Source organism: Haemaphysalis longicornis, unplaced genomic scaffold, assembly GCF_048455015.1.
Source record: "Haemaphysalis longicornis isolate Haplotype H1 unplaced genomic scaffold, Haemaphysalis longicornis Haplotype H1 scaffold_2, whole genome shotgun sequence".
Classification (NCBI taxonomy): Eukaryota; Metazoa; Arthropoda; class Arachnida; order Ixodida; family Ixodidae; genus Haemaphysalis; species Haemaphysalis longicornis.
The window spans coordinates 252428145-252451761 of record NW_027526295.1 but is presented as its reverse complement, the minus strand read 5'-3'; the positions used below and the strand labels follow the sequence as shown (position 1 = coordinate 252451761).

General features: G+C 48.3%; 1 protein-coding gene across 3 annotated transcripts in view; it reads right to left on the bottom strand.

Annotated features, from left to right (window-relative positions):
- The window catches only part of Ninac (STKc_myosinIII_N_like and MYSc_Myo21 domain-containing protein ninaC), a 149432-nt gene that overhangs the window by 70207 nt on the left and 55608 nt on the right, over positions 1-23617 (bottom strand). For all 3 annotated transcript variants that reach the window (XM_077700161.1, XM_077700164.1, XM_077700163.1), the window contains exons 2-7: positions 13299-13337; positions 8562-8678; positions 6774-6959; positions 4434-4609; positions 2864-2968; positions 389-488 (exon numbers count right to left, since the gene is read on the bottom strand). In XM_077700161.1, coding sequence (XP_077556287.1) covers positions 389-488; positions 2864-2968; positions 4434-4609; positions 6774-6959; positions 8562-8655 — 661 coding nt within the window. In that variant the 5' untranslated portion in view covers positions 8656-8678; positions 13299-13337. The remainder of the gene's footprint in view (positions 1-388; positions 489-2863; positions 2969-4433; positions 4610-6773; positions 6960-8561; positions 8679-13298; positions 13338-23617) is intronic.

Sequence of the window (23617 nt, the reverse complement as noted above, 5' to 3'; positions counted from 1 at the left end):
GCCAGCTCTATACAGTTAAAAGCCCAGGGGCCTTCGGACTTTATTATCAAACTGCTCATGCAGTGTCTGAAAGGCTGTATTTCTAGCAATGCGTTTGTGTAGTAGTGAAGCGGACTTTAAATTATCCCTGCTGACACCTGCATCAGAGAATGCCCACTGGGGAGTTTCTAAGCATTATTTCCTTTTCTTTTTGTGGTATGTAATAATATGGGTTGTCATGTCATTCCTCCAGTGACCAGATCAGAAGGCCCAAGCGGGTATTAGCACCTTGCTGCTGTTCTTGTGTGTTTTCAACAGTGCGGGGTTTGTAATTTATCGCAGCGCTTCTCGCGATTTGCCGGCAGCGACAGCGTCATCCTCGTTGTCCACCAGCTGACAGCGCACTCACCAAAGTCCACCAGCTTGACGGTGCCGGTGTCGGTGAGCAAAATGTTGTGTCCTTTCACGTCCCGATGCATGCAATGATGAGTGTGCAGGAAACGCAGCGCCTGCACAGAGGCAAACAAAAAAGAGACCGACAGGTGTCGTCATTGACGCCGGAGACTGGAGGGGGAGGGGGGCGGCGCAGAGGTAGAAAACACCCAAGTCGACGAATAACTGTTAACACAGGCATTAACACAGGCAAAGTGTTTCTTTCACCGCTAATCCGATACAAAATAAAAATCTGTAATCAGCATCATTATCACCATCGTCGTCGTCGTTGTATTCACTTTCCCGGTTACCTCTATGGAGGCATAGCTGAGGTCAATGTCACTTTATACATACCGCCGGTTGAGGCGTTATGGACGTTATGCACCTGTTTTCTTTTTGCAGCCAACCTAAACCTCCGCCCAGTTACGCAGGCTTTGAAAAACTCATTAAAAATTTCTTAGCTCCCCCGTCGCGTCTGCTTTAAACCCTCTCCATTTTACGTGGCTTCAAAGAAATCATTTTTTGTTGAACTGCGTTAAAAGAATCAAACAGCGAACAAACAGCACGCATTAGGTGGCCTAATTTAAGTCGCAGCATTTAAGTGTTCTATGGCAATACAAGAGACATGGTGAACGGGAAACGCGCATAAAAATGTGCAGTACCTAGCTCGTGCGTGAAGCCAATCATTTAGTGTTCCACTGTATGCTGGCCAGTGCTGTCGCAAGTGAATGAAAGCGGGAATTTTCAGGGAGTGCTTTTCTTGGACCTCTCTTGTGAATAACGGAACCACTGCCACTGCTGTGCTCATGAAATAGCAACCCGGGGCTTCAAAAGCAGTCATCGAATCCCGGGACAGCGTTGGCCATTACTTTGAAAGCTGAGCAGTGCGTGTACGCGTGTCTCCCGGTTGTCAGCGCGTCCCGAATAGCGTGTACGCACACACGCAAGCCCGCACATGCGCCGTCGTGAACACACCCCCGTGAAACGCCTGCGCACGTTTATTGTGGCCAACCGCTGCGTCTGAATCTCGCCTCTGCTAACACTACGGAGGAGGCGGGTCTACCACAGAGCGCTTGTTCTTCGCTACATGCTTATCCTGATTCTTAGTATGAATTTGTTGCTTAACTATGCCAGCACAAGTCGAATATCGCAATGAGACTAAGGAAGGGTGCTCTTCCTCCAGGGTTTCTAGTGGCGTTACCATGATGTGACACTACAGGAAAAGAATTTAGGTCTGAAATGGTCTTAGGCGTGCATTTTGCGGAGGTCTGTTGATGAATATAGAGCTACACAGGTACATCTACTATGCGCCGAAGTCCCGGACGTTCCTCTGTGCACACCGGATTAGAAAATACGTCTTCCATAGCCGGGGATCGAACCCGCGACATCGCGCCTTCCCCCTTTCGGCACTGCAGTAGCAGCCATGAGCGGTACTCAGCGGGGGTAGGAACCAGAAGGGGGGAAGGGGGGGCTTTGCCTCGCACGCATACGCAAGCATAAATCACAGTCCGCGTTTCAGGGCAACCCATCTGTACTTTAAAAACAGCGTTAACTGAGTGGCTGTATACTTGAAAACCAACGTTTCTTCAGATAGCTTGGGAAGACGAGTTAGTGTGGAGTGCAGATACCAAACCGACAAAATGTGGGAGCCTTAAAAAAAGGGTGAGTCAAACTGGTGCCTGGCGCAAATTTTCACGAACTGTCGGCTGATATCTGGCGTCTAGGAGAGGCTGCCAGGTCTTCATCAACAGAAAATCTCCTCGCGCATTTCTGGCTGATTCCCACGTTTGTCTCTCACAGAAGTACGAGAACAGTCAGCTGTTTTACACCCCCCTCCCCCAACCTGGAAGCTGGCAGTGCTTTTAAAGACGATAGTCTTCGTTGGGCCACCTAAATGCAAAAATTTTGGTCTGTCTGTCTGTCTATCACTCGATTCAACCTGACGATCAAAAGTTGTAAGGTTTCTTCGACAAGAAGTGTACACGTAGGCAAGACCGATGCAAACTTCTAAAACAGCTGTGTGTCATCCATGTTCACCACTTCATACAGTGCCGAAAAAACCTCAGGCGTGTTTGAGGCAAAATGCAGTGGACAGAGGCGACGTTCTTTTAATTAAGAACACAAATCTGATTGGTATTTACGGCAGCAAATGAAAATAAAAACGCTTAAGAAGTGACGCAAGCATGGAGAGGCACTCTCCGACCAGATGGCGCGTGGTTAGTGCGATTGCGGTAAAATTGAATTGAGCAAATCGACTTCGCATCAATTATGGGAGGAACGAGAGGTGGAGTGAAGAGCGTGTGGGGTAGCCTATTACGCTGCAAGGGCGGCAGAAGAGTATCGTCTTTCGACGCCGTTTGCAGCGGAGCGTGCACAGACGCGACCAGTTCGTTTGTTCCTTCCCCACTGGAAACACACCCGCGAGCCGTGTTGTTGCCTGCTTGACACTTACGTCGATGGTCTCCCTGAGTATGTACGCGATGATGGGCTCGGGGAGGCGGCTGCCGGTCTTCCTCAGGTTTTGCACCAGGTCCGTCACCGAGCCACCTGTGCAGAGCTGGGAGAGAGAAGTAAGAAAGAAGAAAGCATTGGTCAGCAGTCACGGTAACGATGCCGCCTGACTAGCTCAGGGATATTCACCAGTTTACACATGGTGTGGCAAACCAGCGCAGCTTAACAAAGACACGAAGGACTCAAACAGGGCCAAAGCTTGTTTTGATTTCTTTTTCTTGTGTCTTTGTTAAAATGCGCTGCTTCGCCGCTATACTGGGCTAACACCTCGCCCGAATGCCCGTCCCCCCGCACACTGTTGTCTGCTTCTATACACTCGCGACGGAGGTCACTTGTCCAGGAAAAACGTAGAAGGAACTAATTAGGTATTCTTTTTTATTTATTTATTTATTTACAAATAAGACGTTTCGTTAACCAAAAAAAGTGACAAAATGGAATAACTTTTAAATTTCGCGCCAAAGTGATGTACCGTGGGAAGGAGTGACATATTATCCGCAGAAACTTCAATGATGCATCCAGAGAAGTGAAAGAAACAGTATTTTATGCATGTCGGATCTATACTTGATTATGCGTGTGCAGATACCCACACCAAGAATATCTTAAAGAAATATTAGAAAAGCAGCAAAACCAGGCAGCGCGTTTTGTTACTAACAATTACGACCCTTTTGCGAGTATCTCAGCGATTAAAGCTACCCTGAGCTGGTAACCACTGCATTCCAGACGTAAAAATGTTAAGATTAAAATTTTCCCACTGCATTTACTACAATCACACCGATATCGACAAAAAACAGTATCTCCTCGAGTCAAACCATACATATCACTGCGTCATGATAATCCACAAAAAGTGCTAGAGTATTCCCACAGAACAAATGTTTTTGAAAATTCTTTTTTTTTTCAAGAACAATATGTGACCGGAATATGTTGTCAGAGAAATCGGTTAGCCTACAGAACAGCGACCTTCTTTTTCTCCCGTTTTTGATCAATGTGGTGTTCGTTTTTTAACCAATATGAATAAGTGCCTTTGGAAAAGTGTATGAATGTATAAATGTATTTGTCTACTCTGTTCTGTACATGTTGCATGTCATCCCTACAAAAATGCCCTCGTGGCGATGTAGGTATCTTGAAAATAAATAAATAAATTATGGGCCAGCCCTAAAAGCATAGTTGTCAGTGTGTTCAGTGCACGTTAGCATTTAAGGGATACGCTCATACGGAACTAGGGGCCCCACTACAATCGCCCAGTCGCGTTTCTTCACAGTAGCTTAAGTCGGAGGCCGTCAATCGCACAAACAAGAGTCTGTGACGTCATAGCGAAATCGCCGTAAAGTGACTGGGGAGTCCCCGCTAGTTCATGTTTTCTTTAATATATCTAGTATTTGCTTAAAGTTTGCGATAAAATTGGTACCACTGTTATCAGGACAAAGCAGTCTTTTCAATGAACCAAACTTGGATTTGATGTTCATGGTACCCTTTTAAATGTTGGCGCCTTCCTTCTCTCATGTTGCACGTACCTCCATGACGAACCAGACCTGGTCGTCCTCCCGGCAGGGCGCGGGCTGGAAGAAGATGCCGAAGTAGGTGGGGATGTTGGGGTGCACGCACAGGTCTCGCAGCACGCGGTGCTCTTCCTCCATCTCCTCCACGTTGTCCGCGATGTTCTCCATGATCTTGACGGCCACCAGCCGGTCTGCGCGCGACGAGAGAGCAGCAGCAGTTCAGCGTCGCCACAACTCGCGCGAGCCGCACGCCGCGGCCAAAGCTCCGACACACAATACTCTCAGCATGTTGAAAGTTCAGTCGAGGCGTTAATAAGCTGTAGGGAACGGCTTCTGAAGTTAGTCGCATTACCTCGTTCCTATGGGTCATGTAACTTGCCTGAGGGCATGCGTAAGGATTGAAAGACACGCAAGAGAGACCCTACCTGCTTGCTCTTACGACTCATCGCGCACTTAGTTATCGTGTCGGTTTTTCGTTCCGTTGACTGACGTGTAAGTGCAATCAGTTGCAATAAGCAATTACATTACGAAATAATTTATTTTTGTATGCATTCCGGTAAAGATCTGCAGATAAATTTAGCAGATTGCATGCAGTGAGAACTCGTTAATTCGAACTTCAGTAATTCGAATTTATGAATAATTTGAACTGCACGATTTGGTCTGGTCAAGTTTCCATACAAGCGTATGTATTGAAAAGCCCGTTAATTCGAACGCGAGGGGCTACGAACTGCGCGAGGAATTCGAATTACGCGCCACCGCGCCGGCAGCTTGTGTGCTGGCACACGGCCAGCGAAATGCATCCACTGCTACACACGAGGCTTCATAGACTCCGGAAAGGAACGAAAAAGGAGAGCGAAGTTAATTCGGGTAAAAGAAATCTAAAACCTTCACGGTGGACGTCTTGGAAAGAGATTCTTTGCGGACTACGTCGATGTGGACACGAGTTCAAGGTGTGGGGCGTGCTGACAGATGGCATCATTTCTAAGGTCAGGAGCGTAGACCCTGTCGCTGCCAGTGGCCAGATGCGGACGGAACGCCTGTGCGGCCATCGCAGAGAAGTAATGACTGGATGGAAGTAATGACTGGATGGAATGCTTCCCGTCTGTTCTTCAGTTTCGGGGAACACGAAAAGGACGCCTTCCGCTACATTCGCTCGTTAAAGCGAATAGTGCTATAGCTTTCCCCTTCAAGAATAAAAGGTATGCTTCAATCGCGTCCCTTTTCAAGCATTCGATTGCTGACACGTCTTACTGCTCCACATTTGCGTTGTACGGCTTTTGTATTTTACTTTCGTTAGTTCGAACTTTGAATAATTCGAACTTAGGTGGCGTCCCTTTGCAGTTCGAAGTAAATAGCTTTTACTGTACTATTTTTGCCCCTTGCAATCGACTACGTCCAAGCGTTTTCGTGCTTGTAGATCGCGTACGCCACCTTTTGACTGTAGCATAAAGGCCTCTTTCAACGATCTCCATCTGCTATACCTACACGCGTTAGATTTCTCCATTCTTTCTCGGTACAGTTTTTTTTAAATCTCGTCCGTTTACTTAACGTCATCTGGCTTTTCATTCATTCACAGCACATTAACGTGGTCACACTCCTTATGAACACCTGTTGTCTGTCCTAGACATCGCACGCCCATTAAGACATACTTCTATTTCCGGTCCTCCACTAGTGTCCGTTTCTTTATTGGTTCCCTCTTCTGGCCCTTATCACATGGAAGTAGTATTCTACTTCACGGTATCTGCGCTGAGTCATCCACTGTTTAACTTAGCAATAACAGCGAATAGCACAAAGAAGGGAGGAAACTTAATTGGAGGACCATTTTGACTCAACTTAAACGACGAGTATTTACGTGTGCAAAGTTCGTAGTGTACACCTGGAAGAATCAAGGAGTAGATACAGGGAGGGGGGCGCAGTGCCGATCGCTACTCCTTCCCCCTTCCCCCCGTCCCTCCTCCTTTCTCGTCGGGACGCCTTGTGAACTAGCAATTTCCAAGCCCGAATAACTTCAACCAGGTCAGCCTTCCTTCAAAGAAATTCGTACTCAGTTCCGCCATGGTACCACTCGGGTACCATTGTCGGGAGCGTTGTCGAAACGCTCTCCCTATCAAACGAGATAACACGTGTGGCATAAAAAATAAAAAAAAAAATGGAACAACCGCTTCACTTGGCACACAGATAACACAGACAGGCGCAGCCGGGTGGTAAAAACAAAACATAAATAAACAAACGCAATGCATGGTTCGCCGCAGTATTCTGCTCGGCGTCTGTTCAAAATGATGGGCCCATTTCAAGCATTGAGGCAAGACATTGCAGCGCAGAGCTTGCTGTCCGAGCAGGAGCACACACACGCACCGGTGAGCTTGTCCCTGGCGGCGTACACCTCGCCGTAGGTTCCCTCGCCGACCACCTTGACGAGCTGGAAGCGGTCCCCGGGCGCCGGCAGAGACAGCAGGTCCAGGTGCTTGGACATGCCCCGGTAGTAGGCGACCACCTTGGGGTCGTGCTGCTGCTGCTCGCCCCCACCCGTACCGCCGCCGCCTGCGCCATTCGGGCAGCGCAGTGAGCAACGCGCGTGTGAACGGGCCATGTCCGCGAACAGGCGAGACACCGGCAGCACGTTTACCAAGAGGCAATTTTAACCGCTGAAATTTCTCGTTCTTTGTTTTAAAAGGCCGATTGGGGCCTCGCGACGAAGTGCGAAGGCACGCCTTATGACTCTTTATCTTTTAGGTTTCCTGAAACTGTGCACAAAGACGTGCGTCTTATAGTCTTACACGCGATGTGCCTGGGGTAAGTTGGTGTCCTGCGCCATTGCGGCAGAACTTCCTGGAGCGGGATCCTTCAAGTTCAGCGAGGTGTCAGCGGAAAAACACCCGTGATGAGCGAACATGGTTTACCGCTAAGACAATGACTATTAGATATAATGGTCTATATATATGGTCTATATAGAGTTAAGCGCTCGACTTTCAATTAACAGACAGAGAACAAGATGTATGGGGACACTGGTTGTAACCTCATCTACGTCTTTTGTGTTGAAAAACTATCGTCTTTCGACGTCATTGGCAGGAAAGCAAGCAGATATGCGGACATTTTCCACTTTGTATACTAATCCCAAGGCATTACTTGGCTTTGTAGGTCAAAAATCTGAAGTCGGGACTAAGAGATCGCACACAGTATAACGTACGGATCGAGAGGAATAAAAGTAATGTAATCGAGTCGGAAGAAAAATTGGTTAGGTTCGGATCTTCATGGGAATCGAAATGCAAGGCGAGCACCCATCTCCAACACCACTACGGCTCGATGCATGGTGCAGCGGTATAAAGGTAAACTTAGCGAAGGTGTTGGGGACTTACACTTAGAAGCGCCTGTTAGAGACATGTATATCAGGTAGGCCTACAGGAGTAACTTGAGCATGCTAATTACAGAAGTAGCAACTAGGCGAGTAGCAAAGCACGTTTCCGTGTTCTTGGCGTGCAACAGTAGCGTCATCATCCTGCATCCACTGAAACCTTCGATCGTACAGTGGTGCTCCAACAGATTGCGAATGGCGATGCGAACGCGGAAACGTGCCACCCTGACGTTAGGCCTAACTTCCCTCTCTGAGCTCTAACGTCGTCAACCGGTACCCGCATCTTGACGTACTATGAGTTCGACGTTGCTTAGAACGTCGTTAGTCTCAACGTTACGGCTACCTAACGTTAATACTAGATAGGCCTAACGAGGGCACGTGATTTCAGCCTGTGCCCCGTAGAGCTTCGGACTCGCACCTCCACCTTACCCAGCGGCGCAGCAGTTACCGGCTATCCAGGGCACTACGGCTGTGACCACTATGCCGGCTTACCCGTTCGGCAATTGGACTTTAATGCTTTCGCATTAACTCCACTATAACGAGTGCTTAGGGGTCCTCGTAATTTTTGTCCGCGCCATTACAGCGCTCAGCAACCTGAATGCCGAGTCTGAATGTGGAGTTCCCAGCTCCGCCGCTTCCACAAAACGTACACGCTCACTGAAGACCGAAGGCGCCCGCTGCTTGCCCCTCTTTTCATTGCTCGTCATAGTACCCATTGGCGAGCATCATTAGTGTTGGTAAACCGACAGTGGACGAGACACAGCCGGACAGAGAGAGAGAGGGCGACCCACCTCCTCCTCCTCCTCCGCCTGCTCCTCCATTGTAGCTGCTGCCAGTGTTGAGGGGAAGGGGCTTCAGCAGGCGGTACCGGTGCGACTCCTCCATTAGATCATCGCGTTTACAGATACCTGCGGCAGAGAGAGAGAAAACGGGAATGAAGGGAGCAAAATAAAGATGTTGAGGGTCCAGCACGCCGAAGGTGCACATGGCCTATGAGGGGTGGCGTGGTGGAGGGCTTCGGATAAATTTTGACCGCCTCAGGATATTTAACGTACGCCGAAATACGATGGAGGAAAACGTCCGTGTAGGCCAGCGCCGTTCGTGGGATACCCGACCTTTTTTTTTTTTTTTTTTTTTTTTTCATTGTGCGAAGCAGTGCTCCATTCCCCTTCCAAGTTTTACACCAAACACTGCCATACATGAGTTCCGCGCCGGTATCACGGCGCATGCGCCGCCGAAACGAGCGCCGTCCTCTGCAAACGTCACCGATGCTTTCCCGCCCCCTCTGCGCTACTTGTAATGCTTTCCCACAATACGCGCGTGCTTGCGGAGGTGCTGCCTTTAAAGGTACCTGACTTGTCTTGTTTCATAATTGGCGTTGCCCGCCAGGAAGTTTTTTCCTCGATTACTGCCCCTGTATTCCTCAATTAAATGGACATCTGTCCATAAGCCGCGTGCTCCACTACGTAAAGCGCAATGTATCCCGCGACAGGTTTTAATGCGTTGACCCAACGGGCCACCAACACGCTTCTCAACGGGTTCCCAAAAGGTAGTGTGGTGGGTCACTTCGAACGATTCGCATGGACCTCAAAGGAGGTGTCCAGAAGCCACTGGCATGCATGAACGTACGCGGCAGGTCCCCTTCAAGGCATCCAGACGGGGCCAGGTAGGTTGCTGGTGGTTCGTAGACAGCTGTATTTGTCGTTGAGTTAGTCCAACACTCAAGTTGCAGAAATCCTTTTTAGTTTTACACTTGCGTAATGAAATTTTGCTTAAAATACGAGGCGACGATTGAAGCAATGTTAATACCGTACGCTAAAAGAGTACCCCAGGCGGCATTCCATTCCCGGATCGGTACCCACCAAGCACTATCTATTGGTCCGCATGGAACAGTCTTTCGAGTCTTTTTAGCAGCTTGTAAAAAAAAAAAAAAACTCGGCTGTTCGGCCTTAGTAGCGTCGGCTAGTGTCACTAGATAAGGGTACAGAGTATCGGCACTTTTTTCTCCTATGTTTCCGTTCCGCCGCCATGATCATTGGTCAGTTCGCATTGCGTTGCATTTGTTTACACTGCGACGGTTCGTAGGCGCCGCAATTTTGTTGTTTATGCGTTTTAGTCGGTCAACTCTGGTAGGCTTAGCTTGTCCTCCCGGCTTTGCGGCTGCGCGCGACTGGCGTCGTTCCGAATGCGAATCAAAGATAACGCGTGTAACAGCATTTCAGCAGCAGGAGTGTGCCCAAAGATGCCCATTTCAGCAGCAGGAGTGTGTCCGAAGATGCCGTGTTGCTGCATCTTCGGCAGTGCGGTCAACAAACGACCCCGCTTAAGTTAATGGCGAGGCCGTAGATGCGACAATCTCTGATTGATTGCAGGGCTTAACGCGCCGACGCAACGCAGGCGATGAGGCGCGCCGTAGTGGAGGGCTCCGGATTAATTTTGACCACCTGGGGATCTTTAACGTGCGCCGAAATCTCGTACACACGGGCGTTTTCGCTTTGCGCCTCCATCAGAAAAGCGGTCGCCGCGGCCGGGAACCGAACCCGCGACCTCGTGCTCAGCAGCGCAACGCCTTAGCCACTGAGCCACCGCGGCGGGTGCGACAATCTCTCAACACTGATGAACACCAAAATGGCCGCCGTTGCTAAATTGCGTGCCTCAGTGGCGGTACTCTGACACCTTATCTAGGGACACTAGCCTAGGCATATCATAGCGGGTTTTGGAACGAACGGCCTGGGTTCGAGCCTCAACAATGCTGAAATTTGTTTTTTTTTTTTTTTTGAAAATCCGTGATTTTTTCACTGTAAAACGTTCCCCTAGATCGACTCTAGGCATCGTTTTCGTAAATGCGGGTGGTTTATTATCTCTTAGGTCGGTTTAGGAGCGAGGCGCGACATAAGAAGGGGTTTAATTAACGTTCTGCATCGCATCTGAGGTGCCAAACTTATCTCGGAACGAAATATCGCATACCCCAGTCAAGTATCAGTAGACTGAATAGTTCATTAACCAGGGTATAACTGAAACGAGACTTTTGCTGGGTGTCGTTTACGTTTGAGTTACAAGGCATAATGTGCCTGCGGAATTCAGCCGTAAATAAAATTCTAATGATGATATAATAAAAAAAAGGGAAAGGTACCAGTAAAAGTTGAATAAAAAATACCAGGCCATCTCCACTAACGTGAAACCTGGGGAGGGGCGAAGCATGCAGTGTATAAGTGTATTCTTGGCGCCTTGGCGTTTTTGCCAACGGAGATGAAACCGTTCGGGTGGTAGAGTTATACAGCTTTGATGTAAAATCTCGCGTCTTTGAAGCACGAAGCTCCCTAGCGCGAGGCGTAAACAAGTGTCCCGGTGTTTTTTTAGTATGCGTTACGAAGCGCTCCAGCGCGAGGCGTTTACGAGTGCCCTGGTGTTTTTTAAAGATGATAGACTTTCTTGGGCTACTTAAACCCAGAAATTTTGGTCTGTCTGTATGTTTGTCTGTCTGTCTGTGACTCGATTCAGTCACCCGGCCAAAGTGAAACGAAGTCTGCGCAATAGTCTTATATACTCACAGCCAAATCTAAACGTTTAAGTACGGTTTATATATGTTCATACTTGCCAACACTGTTGAACAAGAACAAGATGTTACGCAAATATAATACAGAAAATTAATACACAAGGGATATTTACAGTGTTCCTTTAAAAAAAATTCATGGATGCTTGATTTTTGCGAAACGAAATACTATAAATCGACTGCAGAAAAAAATAACACTGTCGCCTGCTGTTGCCCGCGCCACTAAAGCTTCTGGTGGCATTTTAAGAAATCAAGCGGCAAGTTACGAAACATTCCACTAGATAGGTTCCACGTTCTGCTTGGAACGCACGTGGACTAGGGCAACGCGGTTGTATAAAATTTGAGGTAGGGCACCTCGATTCACGCGCGTCTCCGCCGTACGGCAGCGCTAGCATCGAGACACCCGGCCTGGAGCAGTGGAACGTGGTAAATTTAAACTGACTTGAGCGAACCTTTGGCGTGTTCACCTTGGGGGGAGCGCGACGCAAGAGGAACAGCATGAGAGGTGAGCGGGAAAGTGAAATTAGCCACTTATTTGGCAAATGTCGACAAAGACTAACGTCTTTTGTCGACATTTGCAACGAAATGTGCAGATACGCGGCCACTTTTTTTAGTACGCGTTAAGTTCTAGCGCGAGGCGCAAACGAGTTTCCCGGTGTTTCAGTACAGTGACTACATGAGACGAACGACGATTACGACGACGATGACAGGAGACGCCAACAGCCCCAGCCCCTAAGGGACTCCGCCTCTAATAGAAATTAAATAAGGAATAAAATAGGGACCAGAAGTGGAATAAATTAGGGAAAAGTGACAATTTTAAATCGGAGAAAATCTCGGTTCAGACGATCGCTTCCATCATCTTTCCCTTCGTTTCTTGCAGCGTGTGCCTTCTTTCACCTCATTTCCAGTTTAGCTAACCATGTAAAACATTAAATCATGCATTGCTAACTCCTCAGATTTTTATATAAGCTTCGCCTTCCTGACTACGTCGGCGCTAGAGGAACTCTCAGGCGATTGAATTGTACGCGCATTAAGCAGTCTTCTTTTGCGACTTCCTTGCATGGCATCCCTCGCTGAACGTGAAGCAATAGGCTGCGTGAACTAAAACATTTGTTAGAGTTGCCCCTAAAGTCCCCATTCCCCCCCCCCCCCCCCCCCCCCCCCTTCCATTTTAACACGTTCCGTATAACTGGAACAGCTATTACCGTGTACGCTGTGTCTTGGAACGCAGGCGGGCATTACTGCCGAATGAAAAATTCTAAAAGGTACAAGACGGCAGAGGAATACGTCGATTTACAAGTAGTTGTGTCATTCATAACGCAATGCGTTTTTCGAGGTGCGTGTTGCTTCGGTTCTGAGCCCGATCAGGGTTGTGTGCACACGAGAGGTGCATGCATTAGCCGTAGCAGTTTCTTCGCATACTAGCGGTATATAGCAGCTGTATTCACTGGGGAGGCGCGCATGCAGGCAACCATGCGAGTGCGCCGTCACTGGTTACGTCGGGCTCCGCGGGATGGCGGTACTTGTCCGTTCTAAGCACATGACGGTATTGCACGTTACAAACTCTATTTCACCAAACTTAAAAGTAATGCCTGGAGTCAAGTGTGAGTGCGATTAATAACATCTCTGTTGACACCACCATTGAGAATCGGGTTGAAACGAAGCAGACGACGCACGCCGGGTTTTTTTTTTTCCGGCGTCCGGGCGCAGTGACACAAGCCGCGCGATGTCCGTGGCGCATCGGCCATGTCTGTGGCTGTTTCCAGTGTTGCCAAGCGGAGACATTGACAGCTTAATTTTTCAATGAATACCACCTGGGCACTTAGATATCAGTGCGCAGCGAAATTTGTTAGAATCATTGTAACGCCCGCCCGTCTCTCACGGCCAAGTGTCCAGAAGAAACTCCAGCATAACTGGCGCTATTCTGAAACTATATAACGACTGCGAGCACTAGAAAAACAAGCGTTCAACGCACCCTTTCCTTCCTTCTTAGGCTGTTCATCCTCACATGGACCTGCAAGAAAACAGATGCGGAGTTAGCGATGTGCCGCCATAAGCATGGGCACACGTGCACAGCGACCAGCAGAAGCATGCAGATACACCGCGCGTACCCTCGGAGTGTGTCCCGAGTTTGTGTAGGGCCCGCACAGGCGTCGGCGCCCTGTTGTAGGCCCACCACTGACGCTTTCGACGCTCGAGGCGGATGGCCATCTCGAAGCGAGCGTTGTTTCTTGCCGAGAAGCTCGCTTTCACGGCCATTGCGCTGCCTTAATTCTCGCCGAGCGCCGGGCGATCCGAAGGAGCGGCTGAATTTCGAGACGGACGGTGCTGCTTTGAGCTCTGCGCGATCGGCGGGAATTTTGACGAAGCGGTTCCGATTGGCTTAGCCGAGGATGCCTGCTGCGCTTGATTTCGTAGCGTTCATCCTGGACTGCCGTGCGGCCGCCCCGGCTTGGGGCTGCCCAGCCGGCGCTCGCAGACACAGTCGGCCATTAAATGATGACGATGGTGATGATGTTAATCCCCCTCAAAGGACGCGTACCCCCAATGAACAGATGGTGCAACATTTTAGAAAAGCATTTAATAACCGAGAGCGTCAAGCGACTGGGAATAGTTGTTTAAGGGCGTGACGCACGAAAAAAAATTCACGCATCTCCACGAAGTGAATCAATCATAAAGAGTGGGCGAAGCACTGGGGATCGTTCTTACCGTAAATCACCCGTGGCATTGCTCACTGGCGCATGTAAATGAGTGACAGCGCGTGTGTACAGTATATACAATTCCAATTCAATCCAATCCGATACAATCCAATCTAATCTAATACATTTCAATCCAATCCATTCCAAGTCCAATCCAATCCAACCTAATCCAATGCTCCTCGCGCATGCGCAACAGTATAGTGAACTTTCACTATCGCAACACTGTGTACACTGACGCCAAGCCCCGGAATAAGCGAGGTCCTAAGGTGTTGCGCCCATAAAAGAAACGTCGGTGAAGAGAGAGAGAGAATAACTTAATGGAAACCAGCGATGTTAGCCGAGCCGTCGGGCTGGCTTGCTACGCTAGATGAGAGAAGAGAAACAAAAAGAAAAAAGAAGAGAAAAAAATGTGAAAACGAAAAGATGTCATTTGATGCGGCCAAAATTTTCAATCACAAAACTCTGTCCAGTTCTGTGTTCCGAAGAAACTCCAAAAGAGCTTTGGTTGCACGCGCAGCCTGACTGGGTCCCGACCATGGACCCAAAACAGCCCTCAGCTCAAGTCCCGCACAAGCTGCCTGCGCAAAGATAATATGAGTTTCTGTCTGTACACGGTGTACTTTGGACACACGCATATAACATGATGGATGTCTTCTCGTGAGTCACATCTGGAACAAAGAGGTGAAGATGCCTGCTGGATTTTGTACAGGTGATGTCCCGTGTAGGCCACATTCAAGCGCAGCCTATGCAGAATGGCTTCCTCGCGCTTGCTAAGTCCAGGTGGCATTCTGAAGGTGCACTTGGGATCTATCGCGTGAAAAGGTGCGTATTGCTGCCTTGCGCCACGCGCGCCACTTTTCCCCGTGATTCACTATGATCAACTCTCCCGCATTGACATCGACAGCAGCTGCGATCTTAGCCGATATCACATATTTAATACCATGAATACATAATACATTATAGCTGTTGTTCAACATTTTTGCTGCCCGCCATAGGCGTCGGCATAGGGGGGGGGGGCAAAAGGGCACTTGCCCTCCCCCCCCCCCCCCCCGCCACAAGCCACACCCCGCCATCTCCCTCTCCCCCCCAATACAACAGGTCCCCCCCCCTCCCCTTAACAGAAAGTCCTACCGACACCATTATCATTGGCGTTGACGTTACCGGCAACTGAACTGCATATAGGTCCCGTTTGTTCTGTTGGCCGATCCCCAAGTGGGCATGCATTACTATTCCTGCGTCGAGGGGCGTTGCTCTTTGTAATGTGCGAAAGCTTCCTTTCCTTTTAAAGCGAGACTTTAAATAAGCTAAATAAATGTTGCTCTCTCCCTCTCTCTCTCTCTCTCTCTCTCTCTCTCTCTCTCTCTCTCTCTCTCTCTCTCTCTCTCTCTCTCTCTCTCTCTCTCTCTCTCTCTCTCTCTCTCTCTCTCTCTCTCTCTCTCTCTCTCTCCTCTCCTCTCTCTCTCTCTCTCTCTCTCTCTCTCTCTCTCTCTCTCTCTCTCTCTCTCTCAATGCCTCACTGATAGCGTCATTCGTCCGAGTAAAATGCACTGCACGAAAGCCAACATTACCCAGTGGGCTTCACAAACGATGATGATGATAAGCGAAGGAACATCAAGCGCCTCAAGAAAAAAAAAAAAAAAAACGCTTTCCGTGGTTGGGATCAAACCTGGGACTCTCGCGTTACGAAGCCGACATCCATCCTGCTGCGCCATTTTTTTTCTTCTACTGCATGCGAAACTGCACTTATTACAGCCAACAGAAGCTATCAGTCATCCAACAATATGCACATTACTGCAGCTAAAATAAGCCGTCCGTCAAAACTCCGGCGAGCAGACGCACGCGTCCAACAGCTGCAGACATTCGGGAGGGTCACTTTGCTCCGCATAAATGCTCCGCACCAACGCAGCCTGCTCCCGGTGGATTTTGGACTTTGACTTTTAAAAACTCAGGTTGCACGGAAAAAAAAACATCACGTTTTAACTATCGTTCTTTTAAGAAAGGGACTTTGATTTTTCCTTTCTATGGAACCGCAACTAAGAAGGGGCTCAGCACTGCGATAAGTCTCCCGCACGGGCGAGCTGCTGACGGGTCATTTCAGATAAGATCGAACAAAGCATGGCTGGTCGACCTCTTCAATTTGCTTGAAATTTTTTTACCTCATTCCCGCATGTATGTAATGTGCGGATTCACAAATATTTTCGGCAGAAAAAATTTTGGCCGGCTGAAAAAAAATGTGGAACCCACCCGCGGGGACCCCGGCCGCTACCTGCCCATGCGCCGCGGTCAAATTTAGCGGCGTCTACCAAGAAATATACTCATCAGGCGAGAATGGTAATTTTTATGCTTAATCTACGCCTGGTGTAAATTGCGTGCCCGAAATATCGTCGGCTAGAAAAACATATATTTTTTAAAATAAATTTCCAAATCTTGCTCAGAGCGCATTTTGTTGTGTACTTTGCGGGCCAGTATTATCGTAAGTAATGGAGCTAGAGCGTTCAAATTTGAGTGAAGGCTGCTCCTGGCAAGCACAAATAAGGGCCGTAAATATCGTGTCTGTGCACACTACGGTTAATAAGTAAATAGCGCACAAGTGTGACGAAAAAACTAAAACACTCCGAGTTCAGAGGCTTATTAAAAAAAAAACACTTCTTCGATTTTGCTGAAATTCTCCCCAGATGTTCACCTATGCATGTACTTCAATGATCATTAAAAACATGTTGCATCATTTTGTTCCTGACGCGCCTACAGCGCGAGAAAAAAGCCTGGTTGGCCAGGTCTTCACAAGATCCTGAGACATGAAACAGTGAGCAACTTCCAGTGAATGTGCAGACATTTGATAATTGTTTTTGTACCAAAGGCAAACTATTACCTGCTATTACTTATATCAGAGTCTTTGAAGGACTCTGCTTATATATAGCATTACAGAGAATTCAGAAGTGAAACTGAAATTTTTATGTGAATTTTGGAAAGAAAATAAACAATCTGCCCACCGCTAAACGTGTACTCTTCGAAGAAAAAACGGAGGAGCTCCAGATTCACGCGCATTAAAAAAAAAAACGCTTCTTAGAGTTTTATGAAGCTTTCCACGGATATTTTCCTCTAACCGCACTTGTGTGAGCCATAGAAATATCGTGCGTCATTCTAAGCACAGCGCGGATACAGTCATGCGGTGGCAAAACCGCTGCAATGTATGGTGGTAAAACTCGCACTTTCAAGGTCTTCGGGTCTATTTTTATAGCTTCCTCTAGATTTCCCCAACCGCGGTCACTCTTTGTCTTACATTATCAACGCTCTTTTTTTTTTTGTGCGCACTGCTGCCGTGATGCGGTATATTTGGTTCATAAGATCAGCTATTTGACAATGTGCACGCAGTCTTGTTTTTTAACTCGCCCGGACGTAACTTTCGTTCGCCTGAAATCAAAGGTTCAACGGAAGCCCGTCCGGTCGGCAGCACACATGGCAAGTATTAAAAACGGACATCGGCCACACACGACCCTGGCGCGGGTAACGTCTCCAGGTAGCGCGCCCCTCTTCGGTCCTTCTCCGGACACACTGGTTCAGTTACCGAATTAGCGACCAAACAGGAAGGCAAACGCCCTTGAGCCCGGTGGTGTCCGGGACGACACATGTGGGATCTTCATTTTTATGTTTGAGTCGAGTATTTTTGGGGGTTTTTCAACCGTATGCGGCGGCGGGGACTTGGCTGACAGAAAGAGCGAAAGAGGGGACTGGAAGAAAAGGTGCTGCATGCGTTCGAACGGTTACAAGTTTTCAGTTCTGTCATGGGAGAGTGCCTTGCGCTGCCTCCCCGCTATTTGACTACGGTCGCATCTTAATCGTCATTTCATCACTTTTTATTATTCCTTTTAAGTAGTCTGATTTTATTATTCTTTTTGTATATATTTAGCTTGTTACTCAGTCTCTTTTGTCATAGTTTTGTGGTTGCAAGCGATGATGTCTGCCATGACTGTCCGCATGCCTGCTTGAGTTTAGAAAAAATCAGGGTGTGGGTAGACAATCTCCCACTGTACTCCAAGGTTACTTATGTGAGTGATGGATCTGCCAGTCACTTTAAAAACAGGTACCAGCTTCATGAGTTGCGAAAGAGCGATGTGCCCGAAACGCAATAAATATTCTCCGCAACAGGGCACGGAAAGAATGCCTGCGACGGAGTTTGGGGAGTCGTCCAACACCAGGCGACACTTTACAACCTAAGATAACCACTAAGAAATGCGATTCAGACGGCAAAAGACATGGTAACTGTGTTGTCTGAGAAGATCAAGGGCGTTTACTTCATATACCTCAAGGGGAACGAAGTTCCCAGTTATCGCGAAACAAAAAAGGAAGAATGGCGAACAGTGCGTGCCTTTCCCGGCATACAGTCCTGGCACGTGTGGCGTTTAAGGAAGTCATCAGAAGCAGATATATGCGAACTAAAAGAAGCGAGGACTGTTTGTGCCCCTTTGAGGAAACTGTGAACATTGATGCAGCAAGCAATGTGTAAATAAACAGCTAGTAGCTGCACGGTATTAATGGGGTGCCGATGGAACTCTGTAATGTCAAACGTTGACTTCGTTAGTGTCACTTGGCTATTCTATTCTCCTTAACTCAGAAGATATTATGCCCTTTCTACAAAATAAATTAGGGAAATCTGCAGAAAGTCACAATCGTCATTTTATGTCTCAGCTCCTTGTCACGAGCATGCTTGACAAGGCTCTTTTGCTTTTCAGTGATCAAAATGATGCGATTTTTTTAATGGCTCACGCAATTAAATTAGGAGGTAAATATCCGTGGAAAGCTTCATAAAACTCGAAGAAGCGTTTTTTTTTTAATGCGCGTGAACCTGGAGTTCCTCCGTTTTTTCTTCGAAGAGTACACGTTTAGCGGTGGGCAGATTGTTTATTTTCTTTCCAAAATTCACATAAAAATTTCAGTTTCACTTCTGAATTCTCTGTAATGCTATATATAAGTAATAGTTTGCCTTTGGTACAAAAACAATTATCAAATGTCTGCACATTCACTGGAAGTTGCTCACTGTTTCATGTCTCAGGATCTTGTGAAGACCTGGCCAACCAGGCTTTTTTCTCGCGCTGTAGGCGCGTCAGGAACAAAATGATGCAACATGTTTTTAATGATCATTGAAGTACATGCATAGGTGAACATCTGGGGAGAATTTCAGCAAAATCGAAGAAGTGTTTTTTTTTTAATAAGCCTCTGAACTCGGAGTGTTTTAGTTTTTTTTTGTCACACTTGTGCGCTATTTACTTATTAACCGTAGTGTGCACAGACACGATATTTACGGCCCTTATTTGTGCTTGCCAGGAGCAGCCTTCACTAAAATTTGAACGCTCTAGCTCCATTACTTACGATAATACTGGCCCGCAAAGTACACAACAAAATGCGCTCTGAGCAAGATTTGGAAATTTATTTTAAAAAATATATGTTTTTCTAGCCGACGATATTTCGGGCACGCAATGTACACCAGGCGTAGATTAAGCATAAAAATTACCATTCTCGCCTGATGAGTATATTTCTTGGTAGACGCCGCTAAATTTGGCCGCGGCGCATAGGCAGGTAGCGGCCGGGGTCCCCGCGGGTGGGTTCCAAATTTTTTTTCAGCCGGCCAAAATTTTTTCTGCCGAAAATATTTGTGAATCCGCACATTACATACATGCGGGAATGAGGTAAAAAAATTTCAAGCAAATTGAAGAGGTCGACCAGCCATGCTTTGTTCGATCTTATCTGAAATGACCCTGACGCAACATTGATTTTCTGCAGCCTCGCTTATTTTGGGTGGGCCACCAACGCGTTAAATATTTAGTACAGTAAACAACGGACAATCTCGTTTTGCTCCCACTGTGCACTCAAGTTCTGATGCCAAATGAAACAATAGATTGCAGCTCAGCCAACAAATTGTTTTTGCGCCAAATATGACTTCTTTTTAGGGGGAGGGGGGGCAGCACGGGGGGGGGGGGTCTCTACCGCATCGCTTATCTCTAAGAAGATTGCAGAAGATTGCTTAGTAAACTGCGAGGCACTGCGCTGGCGGCAGAACACGTTTGAGAAAGCAGTACCATTGGATGGGTCCACCACATACCCAGACGGCCCTTACGCTGTATAAAAAGAAAACAAAACGCAACGAAATGCCGGGGTAGCCCGCACACAAGTTCTAACAAACACAGCATGGAGTGTGTGAAGAACCGCGCAAAACGCGAGCACTGCTCTCTGCCGTGTCCTGCACAATGGATCTCATGGCGGCGCGACATGCGAGGTCACTCCGCGCCAATTTGCTCCACGGGCAGCTAATAATGGCGTCGCCACAGTTTGTCGAGCCGAGGCGGCACCCCTCCTCTCCTCCGTGGCATACGGGTGGCTCTCCCTTTGTGGCGCGCTCGCCTGTGGCCGGCGTCGACAAGTCTTTGTGGAGCGCAACAAGGTCGCCCGTCACGGTCTCCCGGCGCCCAACGAGTCCACCGCAGCCAGGAAGGGGAGCCGCGCAGCCACGCGCCAAGTTTGTCACGTGCCAGCGGATCTCCTGCAGTGTCCTCGGCACGCCAGCCGCTCGTCTCCTCCTCCGAGCCAATTTGCTCCTCCGCAACGGAGCTCGGATCTCTTGCGCGTATCGAGAGAAAAAGAGTTTGTGCGCACCTCCGTGACGCGTGCGGCTGTTCCCCTTTTGGGCAAGCGTCGACGCGCCTGACGAACACCCGCGGTTGGAAAAAGATGTGGTGAGGCGTCTGCCGAGCGAGAAGCTAGGGCTCTCTTTTATGCGGCAGCAAGAGGTTACAAGGGCGGAGTCTGTTTGACTTGTCGCAACGTCGGCAAGCAGCGGGATGGTGAAAAGTAAGAATGGGACCTGTGTACTTGATACGTTGTGGACCGGCCTTTGACCCTAACGTAACCACAGCGCAAACTTTCCTTGATGCGCAAATCAAATAGTCGGAACTGTTACATCGGACGTCGTTTTCCTTTGTCATTACTTACAATTACCGGATCCGCTCAGCGTGTTCAAGTATAAGGGCGACCGAGTTTCGCTTGCGCGTGCAGAAACACTCCAGAGGATACTTGCCGACCAGTCGTGCGTCAGGTAAAATTGACGAACCATTAAAAGTGACGAAAAAGGCGAAATATATTTTTAGCTTCAAGTCCACAGCGAACATCCGGGAACTCTCTTCAAATTGAGTCTCGGGTTTCAATTACCAGCAAAAAAAAAAAAAAAAAAGCAGGCCGGGTGCATTGAAGCAAACGCGCGTTGCCCTATTTTTATGCGTCGCAATTTTGCATATATGTAACTCCATACAACTGCAAGGAAGCCTTCAACGTTCCAGGTCAGATCAGCTCTGCTGCTGCCTCCCGCCGATTCGTATGCTAAAAAAAAAAAAAAAAGATCGCAACAATGCTGTTGTAATGGTCGCGTCTATTTACCCCGTTTCTTCCCGTCCGTGCTGTCAGCAATCCATCACGCCAAAGAGTATATCTCGTTCACACCAATTCGCTCCCGTTTATTCTCTCCATCGGCAGATCCGCGGAATCCCAACAAATTCTGGTGCAGTCACGTGTCCAGTGCGCTGCTTCAATGGCCATTAGAAGTGCGTACGGTTCAGCGATCGCCGCAACAATGCGTGCACGACGGCTTCCCGCCGTAATAGGGTTCTTTGCAGCGCCCTGAGTGACAGTGCGGCTTGACTCTGTAGCCACCGTCGGTCGTGCACACCGCATCTTCAAACCATTTGAGAGCGCGCATCGGGATAGAGTGATGGAATGGGAGCGACAAACCGGAGCAAATAGATATATAATACGTGCACACGGAAAGCACTTTCATATTTCGCCGAAGCAATTTTGAGGTCCGCGAGAAAAGCATTTTTGTTTTTGCCGTTTGTTGCGTACACAATGCGGCTGTTATTGAAGCGGGGTGCTGTTCACGGAACCGTTACTGGAGTCTTTCAGTCTACCCCGCAGCAATCACCGGGATTGCAGAGCACGCGCAGTGGGCCGTAAATAGGCACAGGCGGGTGGACCCAACAGTCCTGCTTTTTCACCCGAGTTCTGTTGCTACGCTTGGCGAAAATTTAAGACGATGCGCGAGACGCTTGAACGGCGAAAATGAAATTGGTCCTCTGAGCCGCCGCTCGCTATTTTATTCCTGTATTTTTTTTTTTTTCCCTGGTGGAAAGTTCCAGGGTGGACAACGGTTGAGGGGAATGGGTTTGGAGGATAAAGCTGAACGGCGGTGCGCCAGTTGTCGTTCTTCGGCTTCGTCCTTACACGCCATCGTGGCTAAGGCGTCGCGCTGCTGAGCTCGAAGTAACCGCTACCTTACCGCCACAGCTGTTTTTCTGATAGATGCAAGAAATGGAGATCCACTGATGCACGACATTTCGGCACACGTTGGTGGTGGTTTAGTTTAGCTAGCATGTTCCGGGGGCCCCTTCTGGGCTCACAAAACTCGTTGGGCGGTACCACTCTTTAGTGGGAGGGGAGGAGATATTGACAATTGGTATATTTCCAAAGAATGATGCACTTGTTCTCGCTTACAAACTTTGCGACTACTAGTAATTTTTCTGGCTTCATTGCATAACTTTGGTGCATAGCGAAACAGCCAACTTAAGTAACACGTGTCAAGTGTACGCAGAGCAGCCCGGTCAATCTCGGTGAAAGAAAGAAAGAAAGAAAGAAAGAAAGAAAGAAAGAAAGAAAGAAAGAAAGAAAGAAAACTACGCAATTGCAGCTGTAAGTGCGACGTGACCTCCAGCGACAACAGGAGCTTCCATCCAAGGCTTCATGACAACACAGCCGCAGACGACCCAATTTCAGTCTCATCTGAAATGTGCATTTGCTCTGGAATGCTCTTTGGGAACTTGAGTTTGGTTTAAATGCAGTGTCTCGGCCAGTACCATGAGTAGATATGCGTAGGCGGACTGCTCTCCTCACGAACATCATCAACAACGCAGACTAGTTTTCATCTGGGAACGCTGTCACGGAAGTTTTGTTTTCTTTACATTCATCCCTCCTCATGTCTTCCGTCATAGGTTGGCTTCTTCTCGTTAAGACTATGCTTGCAACGAAGCAACTTTTACAGGGAATTTCCAGGTAGGATGTGCGCGAAGCCTGGTGTCGTCCACTGACAGCTGTTGCTGTCAAAGACAGTTATCTGACCGGACGTGGTACAAAGTAACTTAGATTTGTCAGATCGTTTTACCTGGGCGGTGGAACGTACAGCAGCGCTCGCCTGCGGTGAAGCTCGAAGCAACACTCCTGCCGCTGTGATCTTGCGACCTGAACACAGCTCTTTTGTGGCTCGCGAAGAGGGTCTATTGGCGGTGAGCGCGAACACAGGCGGCGCTGCGAAGCGCGCCTCCGTGACGTCAGCTTAGGGATTCTCGCATTTGTCGTCTGCTTCACTCAGGATCGCTCTCCCTGCTGTTTCTTTGCGTCGGTCAACGTCTGATGCTTGTCCGCACCAGAATTGGCGTGTGGGTAACTTTTTATCATAATAATAGGCTTAAAATCGCATACACTAGCTCATGGTGTCAATTAAAGTATAATTTTGGATACCGCTACGGGAGAAACATTGCCGGCGCCACCCCATTCCTTG